We start from the raw sequence: 14,439 nt of genomic DNA, 5'->3' as shown, positions 1-14,439 counted from the left end.
TTTGGGAATCAGGCAAAACTATGAAAATAGGCCCCTATTGCCTGGGGGCGCACATTTTCTGAGAAGACAGAAGGAGATGTGTGTGTGTGCGTGTGTGTGTGTGTGTGTGTGTATGACTGAACGTGACCACACACCTGCTGCTTGTTATTCTCCCATACATCAAAATTAATCTCCGCTTGACTGTCTTTGAATTACAGCTTATTCATCTGCTCCCTGATGATGACGGAGGTGACGGTCACGAGCCTTTACGCCGGGAAAATATTCAATAAGTAGCCGGCAATGCTGGAAACATGTCAGAAATTCACATTATGAGCAATTAGAAAGAGTCGAAACCTAAAACCTACCAAAAAAAAGGGGGGGAAAAAAAAAAGAGAGCTTTCACTCAATGAAAACACGGCATGGAAAAGTCGTCTCTACCTGTCCTTCAAACCCATGCGCACACGCCACCATAGGCAGGCACTGGAGTGAAAACCGCAAATCAAAAGCGTTTATTGTCGACTTTAACGAGAGCCCAAGAGCGCACGCACACACCGATATCTCCACAGGCTGTTGGGACCACCCTCGCTGGCTAGACCTTCGGTGTTTCTCCTTTAGCAGCTTAGGTCTTTGCACGCCAGATTCCTCGGACGTGTTTCTGCGCCGCGGCTCGTGTCCCTGCAAAGCTCACCTCGCTTACTTCCAAACTCCACTCTGACTTAATTAAATGTAATCCCATTCCATAGACGGTAGTCTGAAAATCCGCTTGAATGAGATGATGAAGTGTGTGGATTATAAATACCTGTTAACATCTGCTCTTTCTAAAAACAGAAAATGTAATTAAGCTCCAGCCCTATATTTTATCCTAAATGTGTTAGGAATGCTGTGAGTGTGATCCGGTGGTTAGACTGGATCTGAACAACCACTTAGCTTGAATTTGGTACTTAAAGGGGCAAAATCATCTGTGTTGAGCTTTACATTGTGTTATAATGTTATTCCCTCATCAAAAACATACCTGGAGTGTTGACTTGATTCTTTCATGCATGTTTGAGAAATCCTTTAATCTCCTGTAGCAACCATTCAGCTGTGCAAAACAACTGGGTGGACCTAGCTCCGCCTTGGAGGACAAAGCTCCACCTCAGAGCTTCAGTTTCCAAGCTGCTGAAGCCTCACAGAGCAGCCCTCTCCCACTCAGCTCCTTCAGACTAGCTAGCAGCAATTAGCAAATACCTGGTAGAACTGCACATCCACTGAGCTCATTATGGGAGCTACTAATCAGTGTAAAAAATGTTGTTGAAGGGTTATTAGAGGAAATACGTTATGATAACTTCCTGAAGGCGGAGTTTCAGAAAGAGCAGGAGTTTCTTAAAGAGACAGAGACCCAATTTCAGGGGGTTAAATTAGATGTATATAGCATTTTTTAACAACTGAAGATAACATAGATACTTTATTGTGCTTTTAAACAGCATTGTGCACCTGCAAAAACTGTCTGTTTAAAGTAGTTTGCTGAACCCTAACATCAGTGCTGATAGGAGCTGGAAACCTTCTCACTGTTTGTGTCTAAATTGTAATGAACGTAAATCGCCTCCCCACCTGTTCTGTTAGCTTTTACCCAAAGCCTCATTAGCACAGTGTTTTATTTCCACTACATTACTCACACAATATGCTCTGCAGCATGGTGTTTCTGTTCCTGTGTATATACGTCTAGGCACTGAACTTCCTCCCTAAATTCCCGGTGGAGGACTGAAAAGCACAGCTCTCCTAATGGAGAGCAACACCATGTTGTAGCATGTTAACCCCACTTCTGAGGCTCTGTTCGCTCTGCTCCTGACAGGTATGACTACGTGGAGGTGCGAGATGGTGTGGACGAGAACGGTCAGCTGGTGGGGAAGTACTGCGGGAAGATCGCCCCCTCAGCGGTCGTCTCCTCAGGAAACCAGCTGTTTATCAAGTTTGTGTCGGACTACGAGACACACGGAGCCGGATTCTCCATCCGATATGAGATCTTTAAGACGGGTAAGTTGCAAACTATGCTTTCACCTTCCTGAACTCCTTTATGTATCTGCATTGTATTTTTTTAATTAAATGGTTCCCAATTTCAGTCCGTAAGGATCATACTTTTGCAAGTTTTAGACATCTCTCCAATAGAGTTGATTCAAAACATTGAATTGGTGCAACCTCCTGTTTTGGAAAAGGGAGAATATGGCTCCCCAACATAGAGATGTTGGGGATGAAACCACTTCTCTAATGTTTTAGATGTTTTTGACAGGGTGTTCTAGTCAGAAACACTGTAGTAGATGTACTGCGCCAGGAGGAGGCAAGGTCGTTGACATTATTCACATCAAAATTCAATCAAACAAGAATCTAAGCATGGTTAAAGGAGTGCAAGGCTAGAAATTTTACCAAATGAATTGTAGCTCGTGACTTCTTTGACTTCTTTAGCTTACATTTGAAGCCTTATGGAACGACAGTCAGGAAAAACCGACTGTTAGCATCTCAACAACTCTTCAGTGTTGTTGAGATGCCAGCTCTGAATTGGGCATGAATCAAGTGGGCTCCTATATCATGTTTTTAACAGTTTTTGGATGTCCAGTTCACATGGAAACACCATAAACAGAGATTTTGAAAGTGTTAAAAAAAAAATAAAAAAAAACCAGCTATTTTTGTTTTTCCTTATTTGATTCCTAGTGTGAGCACAGCAGAAAGTATTTGTTTTGCCAGATGTCCATGTTAACATGCACAGAGCACTTTTGGTTCATCACAATGGGCAGATCAAAACTGTACTGCTAATCTACTGGTATATAACCCATCAAAATCACAACATTGAACTCCAACATAACAACCTGACGTATTTTTAAAAAATGTAATGGAAACTGCTGTAGTAAATACTTTATTTCCACTTTTGTCAGTTTGCAATCTCACTATAAGGCGCTGTGGTATCTTTTACAAGTTTAGAAGTTGGACTAGCAGTCCGAGTTAAAGCTGAGTTGGAACGCAGCGAAGTAGAGCGTGACGTCCAGCACCAGATCCAGATCCCAGTGTTCTGAAGCAAGCAGATGCCACAGAAGACCGTTGAAGCCGCCAATGCATCCGCCGCCGCATCTGCGATAGTCTGGAAACTGGAGGAAGGATCTTGATAACGAAGGGAGAACGAGACTCTGTCTAATTTCATGCTTTGTTTGTGCTTTAGTCAAGGCGTCAGAGCGCCACATTATGCAAATGCAATATGGCAGGCAATATGCTTCTTTCAAAACAAATGAATCATGGGCCCATATGTTTCATAATTGTAGCAGTTTTTTTTTCTTTTCTGGTGTGAAATATTACACTATAAGCAAAGCTATAATTTGCTGAGCAGTGATTGAACAAATGTTGTTAAAGTGTTTTTTGTTTTTTTTCCCTTCTCATCAGATGGCAGTCAACAGGGGGGCGGTTTGAAGCAAAGCTGGAAAGCCAGTTAAGGGAGAAAGTACAACTCGGTCCGTTTTAAGCAGGCACCACGTCAGGAAGTCCTTATAATGTCACTGTTCCCAATGTTTCATTAAAAAAAAAAAAAAAGCAGAACTTGGCTTGTCGGCTCAAATGTTATGAGGTTACGTCTGTCTTATCAGAGCACAGCAGAATTGGAAGAAGAATTTCCTGCTGATAGGCGGCCTTCCTTTGTTTGGACTGGCGGGAGATGAAGGATGAGGAGAGCCTTTCCAGAGTGACTAGTAAGCAGACAGGTGGTATAGTCTTCACTTTCATTAATTAACCTTAGCAGCAGTCTATGGGGGAAGGCCCCCCGTGACCTCGGAGACTTGATGAATAGCCCGACGAGGTTCCTCCTTCGTTTTAATCCGTGTGTTTGAGTGGCTGGATTTGTTGCGCGTCGTCGCCGCGGCAGCAGGGCAGCTGGCGGAGTGCGGGGCCATTTAAGAGATCAAAGCGGCTCTCTGCCCAGACATACGCAAACTCATCTGCACACGCTGGTCCATTCCAGCTCCCCCGCCACCCCCCCAACCTCCATACAGGCCGGCTAAATTGCTACATTCTTTTCACGATTAGCTTGGTATTCCCCGGTCTCCCCTATTAGCGGTGGCTGATTAGAAATGAGCCGTGTTGGGGCGGGAGTCCTTTGACGAAGCAGAACACGCTCTCGAGCAGCTTGGATGAGAAAATAACAGATCTAGCTGAAAATATGCTACAACAGAGACCGGAGTATAAATAGTTGGAGCTTGAAGACAAGCTGTGCCTTTTTCGCTGATTGAACCCGAAGTCGAGTCGGGAGTTTGGGGAGGACGAGGGGAGTTTAGGGGTTGAGGGAGGGAGATGCAGGCAGAAAGCTTTTCATCTGGCTCTTTCGCACCCAGCACTCTCTGGCCCCCTGTGGAGAGGAGAACCACGGGTGTGCCATTGCTTCCTTAGTGGATCCAGACCGTCGTTGCGCTTTGAATTTGCTCGGTGTTTTGACTGCGGCGGTGCTGGCTCTCCCGCCAAAAAGAAGGGGCTCTGAGATCAATTAGCAGCTCTGTTTGTTGGAGTCAGAGAGAGAGGCAGAGAGAGAGAGAAAGAGAAAACGAGAGCCAACGCAGAACGGGAGATACAAAGTTAGCTGATTAGCACTGCTTATCAACAAACACAGGGTATTAGCTGGGAAAAAAACACCAACAAAAAAAACACATTGTGTTGGCTAACACATGTAACGTTAATGATGAGACACAGATGCTCTGATAACAGATAGAGGAACGGGAGGCTTGCACTTGTGCATGTCAATGAAGGAAAACACAGAGAACGCCGGCTGTTTATTGCCATGATTATCCCAAAGACTTAAACTCCAGCAAAAGGTCACACGGAAGATAAATAAACCCGCAAAGCAAACATATGTAAACACACACCTCCTTTGGGATCATGTGCCAGCTTATACAAGTATGTTTACATGGGCACGCTGACCCCACCAAAGCCATAAACTAAATACACTCTCTCTCCCCGTCCCATACACACACACTCCTGAAAATGCTTGGCTCTCACCACTCTGGCTTTTATCAGCTGCGGCCTGCAAAGTGTTTAATTGGAAGGGAACAGGTTGTTTTGTGGCTCCCTTTGGCTGCTTCCACATCACTCTCTCTACCCCTCTCCACTCCTCGGTCCCATCCAGCCATCTTAATTAGCACGGGCTATTTATTTTATAGCCTGCAAATTGGCAGCGACGCTTCACTGGCTAAAGAGTGGCAAGACTAGGAGAGGAGGGGAGGGAATGAGATGCATGCAGGAGTTTTTGAGCTGAAAGGAGTTGCCTTGGTTGTTTTTTTTGTTTTTTGTTTTTTTTTAAGAAATAATGAAGTAAGGATGTCATAATTAAGATTTGTAACTCCCAAGCTATTGTTCTTCTTAGGGTTAGAGTTGTGCCAGAGAGCCTCAATGTGCTACTCTAACACGGGGTTAACTTGGAAAACTTGAAAACATCATGTTACCTAAAACTAACAAAGATGTACCATTTGTTTCTCGAGATTAGTCTTATTCGGAAGTCCATTGACTTCATGTATTTGGCACAATTTCACAACACAATGTCATTGCAATAACCAATGCAGATCCAAATTATATGCTAAATATAGCTTCACTCACGGCAATCCCTCATGCTCGGAATCCAGATGGCAATAGGGGAAAATAGCTCTGTCAGTAGGAAGAAACCTATAGGAAGACATGACTCATTAGTGACAGCTAAAATGATGAGCTCCAAAGGAGTAGCATGAGTTCAAAAACATAGTAATAATGCATAGAAAACGCAGACAGCACTAGTGCCTTCAATTGGTTTGTTCAGGAAAGAAAACAGGTTTAACACAGAAGAACAAGATAAATTATATAAACCAGAGAAGAAAACATGGTCAAACTGGCAGCAGTGGCTCTATTAGCTAGGACATGTCGGTGTCTTATTCAGGTATTAGAGCAACAAGACCCTTGTACTTGGGAGCGGCTACGTATGAGGAAATTGTGGTCGGCAATTTTTACGGAAGAGCTATGGATTCAACACATACGATGACACAACTGTACACAATCATGCTCTCACTGCTGTGAGAGCTCTGGTGGAACCAGCTGCAGATTGTCTGTTGTATAGATGTATTTCTTATACATCTATAAGATGTATAAGAAATAGAATAAATACATCTATTTCTTAATAGATGTAATTAAGAAATACATCTATTTCTTAATTTCTTAAGAAATAGATGTATTTCATCTATCTCAGCTTTTTTTGAAGTTGGCGCGATTCCATTAAGCAAACTTATTTTTGTAATTTCAAATTACGCAATTATGTGGTGAATGGAAACGCACAGAATTACGCAACTAATTCTGTTGGAAGTAGGTTCACCATGTCCCACTACAAAACAAAACTTTTCATTCAGAAATCCTGTTGTTATCTCACAAAAAGGCCACTGCCATGTGTACAGGAGTGTATGGGGCACTCTGGGGCTTCGGTCAGTGGTACAAGCCCGGCAGCATCTGGCATGGTGACGCCAGATAGCAAACTTCTTTGAAGCGGTGAGGAAGTAGACTGCACCCCAGCCTGCACCTCATCTTATCAGGCAGGTTTCCTCTCTCCCTCTGCTGAGGTGGGGTGGCCTGTCAAGAATGCAGTTTATGTGGTAAATACCATGTCAGCATAGCTGAGCCTCAGGATGTATGGAAGGGTGTCGGTGAGTGTAAACCTGCCTTACCCCATCTGTTTCAGTGATTGGATCTCCACACGCTCCTGGTTAATGGTTGATGTAGTGCCGAAAGAGTTAATTTTCCACCAGCAATCAGGCCGTCTGTCAGTGTGACATAAGGGGAAAATGAACTGGAGGGGTGAGGGGTGAGTATACAGAAGTCATGAGGAATGGGGCTGGGTAATGATCAGCGAGAGAACAACATGGTACATAAACAGTGGTGATTTCCTTTGCAGTCCAAGATCAACACCGTCGCCCTGGCCAGAAACGGTGATTAGCTTGAAAAAGAACAACATGGGGCCATTGAGAAGGAAGGAGGCAGAGGGAAAAACTATAAAAAATGTCACATTTAGTACCACTTTCTTGACCAAATGTTGTTCCTATGATTAGCTCTGGTCCACCTTTCAGCAACAGTTTAATAGAGTCGAAGAGAAACAAGTCATCAGGGAAGCCGGTGCCTGAAAGACACCCCGCTCTCTCGGTAGCAAATTTATTGAAGATTCGTTCCAATTCTCGAACACTTGCCCAGATTAAAATCAGAGCTTCATTATGTACCAGTCCCCAAGTTCAAACTTCACCCATTGAAAAGAGTCTAATCACTCACTGAGCCGTGTCGCAAACGACACTTTAGGAAGGCGCTAGTGAATGCACGCTCAAGGTCACTTCTCTTTCCTTCCTTAAGCGTCCGGCCATAACTCTAGCTGTTTGTTTAGAAGAAGTGGTTGGACTGCAGACAAAACTATTGCTTTTCTGTTGCAGATGTATTTACAAAAGCTTTTTGCTTTAACCTTTTTCCCCATGACGGCATGGAGTCCGCCAGGAGAAACAATGAACAGTGAGCCAATAAAACAACACAAGGTGAGACAGAGATTAAGTTTGGGGGCAGGGAGTAAGAATTCAATTGACCCTTCAATATATTTGTCTCCAGAAGCTCCCTGTCAACACAAGCTGTGTGTGTGTGTGTGTGTGTGCGTGTGTGTGTGTGTGTACGGACAATACCACAGAAAGGCATGACTGCTATCAGTAAAAGCCCCCTCCATATTCCCATCACTGATTGTAGCACAAAGCATTGTGGGTGTAGTAAAGAGAAGCTGGGGAGTTAGCCCCTCCCTTACAAGGAAGTAGTAGATAAAAGAGATCTGCCAGATGATAATCTGCCCAGTGGGAGCAACTGGAGTATTCTTTCTTTCTGGCCAGTCCATTTTTGTTTTCCTTTGTATACAGCCAGGGACACTAAAGCTGTCAGTAGAGAGGTTTGCCCTTGGCTTTACCTCAGTCATGATAATTCAGTAAGAAGAGAGAAACCGCACAGTTGAGCTGGATCAATGTCTTTATAAAAAATGCAAGACAAGTGATGTGGGACAAGGCAAAAGGGACAAACAACCACATATATAAGCATGTATTCTTATTTGGTTAGGGATACTTGCGTTGAGGAGCTGCACACACAAAAAAAAGATGGTTACCACTGTTAAGTCCCCACAAGAATGGCATGGGTTCAATCCTGCCGAGGGACGTTTTATGAGAATTTTGCATATACTCCACATGCTTGTGAGGATTCTCTCCAGGTACTTAAATGTTATTTTACAGACTCAGAATACACATGTCTGCATAAATGTTTGGTTGCCTCACATGTCACGTTGAGGGCGTCACAACCCGAGTAGAGAGGGTAGAGGCAGAAGGACGGAACTGAAAAGTCATAGGTTCCAGCTTATTGCACATTTAAGGTAATGTATGGGAGTTCTGTGTGATTTGGGTTTTAATGGTGTTTTCACACTTGATACTCCCGTAGACTTTGCTTGATTGGAGACCAAAATTGCAGCGTTTGCTACATTTTCAGCTGGTGCGGTTCGCTTTCACACTGCATTGGGCCAAACAACCCAAGCCCTTTGAGAAACCTGTTCACCTTCTCGCCTGTGGTGGTGCTGGCTACTGAAGACAACCTCATAAAAACCCCTGAAGAAGAGTGCAACTTCCTCCTTCTCAAAATGTAAATAAAAATGGAGTATAGCTTCAGATTTTAGCATTTATAGGACTTCTTTTGGGTAAAAGATCACGAGCTATTTCTCCCTCAAGCAGTAGACACCAGCATTTGTTTCAGGTATAACTATACCTGAAACAAATGTATGCTTTGTGCTGCTGTCCACTTCCTGTTCTTTTTCACTTGCATCTACTTAATTCAAACAATGCCTGAGTTTGCGTTAACCAAAACAAGACCTCGTTTTTTTTTTTTTTTTTTAGGGTTTTCAGAGTTCCAGTGATCACATTCGTTCCTCCCCAAATGAACCAGACTTTCTAGGCAAACAAACTAGAGTTTGATTAAAGCGGACTACACGGGGGTGGTGTGAATGCACCCTTTGTAAGTAAACCATCCCCAAACCTCCAATCTGTTCTGGGCAGCTGTAAGTGTCAGGGTGCAGGCAAGTGAGTGAGATTTAACGCCAATATCCATTGGAAATTCGACAGCTCTGAAGAGTACTCCGACTCTCCGGCAACGATTTTAACAGAATTGGCTTCCATCTATTGTTTTTTTTTTTTTTCCCCCACCACAAAACATCTGACATTATCTCAAATGCAGCAAAGGTAAGTGCAGGACTACATCCAAGGAACAGCATCTTTCAGCAAAATCTCTCCATTTTCTTGAAGTAAATACAAGGGGGAAGCTGTGAAATTAATGGTACCCACTGTTCTCGAAGGCCACACTTTAGCTGCTGTGCTAAATGTCAACTCTTTTTCGAGTCAAAATGCTGCTTGCCATGGCTTTCAGCTTGGGAAGAAAGAAAATCAATATGGCTCTCCAGCCCCTCACTCACTCTGCTGGTGGACAGTCTCAAGTGGGCCTGATGGTCTTCAATTAGGAGCCGGGCAAGATGCTTGAGTGACGCTGGAAAAAGCAGTTTGCCACATTCATTTAAGCTACAGTGACTGCAGCACAGCGGCTCTATCCAGCGATAACTCCCTGCAATTTTGGTGTCTATTGGCCCCATCTGCACTCATAGCGCCAGCTGCCAGACTGGCATGAAAATGATGTTATCCTGGGTACATTTCTGCCGCTAATGGCCCCAAATAATTGCCCTGAATGACAGTAATTCTCCGTTTTTTTTTCTTCTCCTGATGTTATATGTATTTGCATTGAGCAAAGCTTGGACCCAGATTTGAGCCTGCAAATCCTAACCTCGTTTCCCCTTATGCTTGTAAAAATCATCTTTCAGCTGTTGGGAGTAAGTTTTTTTATTTATTTATTTATTTATTTACATGTCATTCATTTACAAATCATAATTTTGTGCTCATGAGAGGCAGCTACTATGGGAAGCATGTTAACGTTCCTCATCAGCTGAAAGCCAACTCTCTGGGGAGCTGTGCATAAATATTTTGACTTTCCTCCGTGTAAAACTGTGTGAGTGTGTGCGTTGATGTATGCGCAGCCATTGCTCACCCTTCCGTCGTTCAGGCTTGAGCACCTCCCCTAGGTTTTGCCGACATATCTGGATGAGGGCTCATGCGCGCGTGAGACAAGGAGGAATCACAGCTTGACTCAAACTGTTTATTTGTCATTCTGTGACTCTGGTGATTGAGGCCGTTGACAAATGTTTACAGGGTTGGTCCAGATGTTCCAGGAATCACTGATTTAGCATACACAGTGGGATGTGGAGTGACATTTGTCCAAAAAAGCGGTGGAGGAAAACAAAGAGTAACTCAGGGGCAAAGTTAAGAGATCCAGATGTGGCACCTTATGAATAGAGCCATGAAGGTGGTCCCTCAACTTAGGATCATAAACTGTTCTAGTCTCAACAGACCAGATGGGAAGCAGAGGAAGCTCAGACAAATCAATTTCACAATTTTGATATGTTTGTGCTTCCCTTTTTCTCCCAACCTCTCATTTACTGTCTTGTTTTTTGCTTCTGTAGGTCCCGAGTGCTCCAAGAACTTCACCTCCAACAGCGGCGTCATAAAGTCTCCGGGGTTTCCAGAGAAGTACCCCAACAACCTCGATTGCACCTTCATGATCTTCGCCCCAAAGATGTCGGAAATCATTTTGGAGTTTGAGAGCTTTGAGCTTGAACCTGACACAACGCCCCCTACTGGTGTCTTTTGCCGCTATGACCGGCTGGAAATCTGGGACGGCTTTCCAGGAGGTGAGCAAAAAAACAACACATTGAAATGTCTATTTGAGTTAAAACTCAAATAGTAGTATTATATTTATTAGCTCATCCTAAATCACCACTTAGTCATGGTTACCACTGATGCCTGTTGACGTATATTCTACTCATTGCTTAGGAAACATTTTTCAGCCATTTAGAGGTCAACGGTATATCAAAGTTTAGCCTGATTTCACGAATTTGCGAAATAAATTCACGTCAAGTATCTGAGCTATTTTCAATCATAAAATGTCTACTTATTCATTGAAAAAGCTTTACTCAGTTATTACAATTTAGTATCAGTTTTGGAAAAATGATGGTGTGACAGAATCTCATGTCACAAGATATTGCAATCTTAAACACAACATATGTCATTTAAGCACTATTCATCTACTGTGACTTGATAACTTTATCTGGGGAAGTCAGTATTGTTCTTATTCCCAGAAATGTTTGACACTCTTATTTTGGTGTTGGAAAGACAGTCGCTTTTGACTCGCCCTATTCTGCTGACGGGGTGAGCTAGTAAAGACTTCTAGTTGTAACAAAAAGCAATGAGGATGCTCCCACCACTTCTAAATGGTTTGTGGCAGCTTTCTGGACACTCTGTTTAAAAATAGGCACAGTGAGTCAACAACTGGTAAGCAATTGGAAAAGTTTCAGATTCGTGAAACTTTCAATAGGTTTGTGAAAAACGCATCACGAAGACACTTTCCATGGTTTTCGAGAATTGCCTTAGGACTGGAGAAGCATTTAAACACCAACTCAGGGGCACCAAAGTTTGTGGTTTGTGAACCATTTGTTGAAGCAGAAATGCAGATATTGCCTTTCGTCTACCATCTATTCACTGCTTGTGCCTCTGCTATGTTTCACATGCCAATGGTCTTAGTACAAGCTGTTTGCTGGTGCTGGTTTCCAATGCAGTTTTATTAGTAAAACGAGATTTTAGCAAACTTTGTGAACACCAAGGAAAAGGGATTTTCTCTGTACAATACTGGTTTCAGTTTCATTTATTACAGCTTTTCTTTAGAAAATGACCATCTCCGCACAGTAAGACAGCTTTACCCCGACCCGGTGGTGTGCAGACGTCTTTCAGACGTCATAAGCTTAACTTTAGTCGTTGTTCAGTGCCAAACACTCCTTCTGTACTTTGAGAGGCAAAAAAGAGCTTCCGCTCTTTTGTTTTTCATGTCACAGGCTGGCTGTGTGTGATAATGTTTTCGGGCCAATACATTTGGGAGTTCAAGGTCTAATCTAGGATGTTGGGTCTGAGGGTTTTTTTTTTCATTTGACAATTCCATTTCACAGGAAATGACTCAAAAAGGAATTTCCTTGGGTAACTTCCTTGCAATTCCCACCAATGAGGTAGAAAAAAACAAAAAAAAACAAAGCTACCCCAGCTAATTCATTCATTCAGTTAAACCGTTTCGGACCTGACTCAAACCAAACCTTGCTGGCGTACACTCATGCAAACATGCACAATCAAACACTGCCCTGAAACAGTTTTCAAAAATCTATTCATCTTATAAGTCAGCGGGATGGGGCTGAGATGAGGGCGAGGAGGGTTCAAAGCACTGCTTCCACAGCCTGAGATTAGTCTTTTAACTCGGCGAGCAAAATCACATCTTGAAGTTTTTCTTTCTGCCGGCGATCCCAACCCCGGGTGCAGGCGAGATGAAAGCCTGTCTCACCCGTCTGTGGCTGAAAACTGAAAGAATGTTTTGTTTTTTTTTTTAAATCTAGCTATGCTTATCCCGGTGCGCATCAGTATTCGCTGCTCCGTGCGTTCTCTGGGTGATAAGGTTGAAGTGTTAATCACAGGCGCCTGTTCCGGAGGGGGTGGGGTTGGTTGGTTAAAGTTCACATCTCTGAAGATGTTAACTTTGTAGAGGTGACCTTTTGATTCCTCGGAGCGGGGCTCGTTCGCGGGCTCTCCCCCTCGAGCTTTCGCGTGTCTCATTTCCAAGGTTCGCGCCTGATTGAGAAGACTTGTCAGAGGGTCGAGGAGAGAGGAAAAAAAAAAGAGAGAACATTTCTGGTTATTATCGCCTTCTGAGACAGTTTTTACAGAAGACAGCAGGGACCATTTTCTCCTGTCCTCTCCAGTTATTAAAATTAACTGAGGACAGTGGTAGGATAAAACAAATGAGGTCTCCTTTTGTCCAACAGTGACAGAAACTTGTCATGAACTTCTTCTTTTTTCCTTCTTTTTCTTCTTCTCCATAACTCCCTTTCAAGGTTGCTGTGCGTGACAGATAGCGGTGTATAAAAATAAACCACGGGAGGAAAATAGAGTGTTGCCTTTTGCCAGGCGGTTCCTGTTGTGCCTGCCGGATCGATAGCGCATTAGCACAGGAGGCATGCTTGCTGCTGGAGTGTGCCGAGATTGGAGATGTCCAGGCAAGCAGCCGGGGATTCACACCTCCTTATTCCCCCCCACACACCCTTCACCTCTCAAAGTACACCTCACTGGACAGGCGCTGGCAAAGAAAAGAAGAACCTCTGGCTTTCTTCCTCTTCCTTGCAGAAGGCCAGGCACAGAGTTTATGGCAAGGTTCTTTAAAATTTCATACCACAGTGGAGTCATGCAGATAATCCGGTAGATAGGCTTTTCTTCTTCTTCTTCTTCTTCTTCTTCTTCTTCTTCTTCTTCTTCTTCTTCTCCTTCTCCTTTCCTTGAGCCCAGGTCTTACTGGGCCTAAATGCACACCGTATTCTCTCAAATATATACCGGACACCTGGTTTACGAAGATTAATCTGAGCCGTCACACCACTGCCCCATAAGCACCTCCCTCCCACGTCTCGCACCCCCGCGGCCTGGCCTTTGCCTTTTATGTCGGAGTTGTGCTGGAAGTGGCATGTTTTGGATGACAGGAGGCCTTGGGGAGGCAGGACTGTCACTCGCCGCTGATCACAGCATTACTAATCGCAGATAAGCTGCAGGTCCCCACGCACTGACAGGAACACACATTCATATACGGGCATGGATCATGGCACACATCAAAGTACTGGAGCAAGGACGCCGTGTTCTCTCGCTCCCCCTCGTTCCTATCGCTCTCTCCCCCCCAGGTTCCTCTCTCGTTATCTCTGTCTCCTGCTAAAAGTTTCTCCCCGATCTTCCCCCATTCTTCTCAATCCTCCGAGTAGAAGGCGTACTTCTTTCTCTTTTATTATTGCTCTCTATCTTTTTAATACTCTCGTATTGTCCACCGCTTTGCCTCTACTTGTTTAACTTCCTTTGCAAAACCAGCCAGGCAGCGGCCGTCAAAGAAAATGAGTCCGGGGTTCCTGGTATTTACAGCCGAGCAAATAGACGGAGACGGTGACCTGGCCCCACACCACAGGTCACCCTTCTTTCTCTTTGTGTCCGGCAGGCAAGCGGGTCTGGAATGCCAGGAAGTTTTTCTCATTCCTCTTTATGGGGTCAGTGCCATACCTCACTGACACACTAGTTTTCACACCTCCGTAGGGGGGAAGTTACTAATTAAACCCCTGTGTGACACGGCTGAGGCAACCCAAAAAATATTGAGTTAGGCTAAGTCTAACACTAGCTGCGTTTCTATTGACCATAAAGCTGCGCAATTTGAAGTTTTTTGATGGAAGGTTTTTGTTGTTAGGCTGAGATTAGTTTTTTTTGGCCGAATCGAAAT

The 14,439-nt window shown here is 43.9% G+C and overlaps 1 protein-coding gene across 5 annotated transcripts in view; it reads left to right on the top strand.

The window, feature by feature from the left end:
* nrp1a (neuropilin 1a) overlaps nt 1-14,439 on the top strand; it is a 77,330-nt gene that overhangs the window by 21,683 nt on the left and 41,208 nt on the right. For all 5 annotated transcript variants that reach the window (XM_007540189.2, XM_016664882.1, XM_016664884.1 and 2 more), the window contains 2 exons: nt 1,811-1,992; nt 10,562-10,789. In XM_007540189.2, coding sequence (XP_007540251.1) covers nt 1,811-1,992; nt 10,562-10,789 — 410 coding nt within the window. The remainder of the gene's footprint in view (nt 1-1,810; nt 1,993-10,561; nt 10,790-14,439) is intronic.

Source organism: Poecilia formosa, unplaced genomic scaffold (assembly GCF_000485575.1).
Source record: "Poecilia formosa unplaced genomic scaffold, Poecilia_formosa-5.1.2 Scaffold523, whole genome shotgun sequence".
NCBI lineage: Eukaryota > Metazoa > Chordata > Actinopteri > Cyprinodontiformes > Poeciliidae > Poecilia > Poecilia formosa.
The sequence above is the reverse complement of the archived record's forward strand: the minus strand, read 5'-3'. Positions and strand labels throughout refer to the sequence as shown.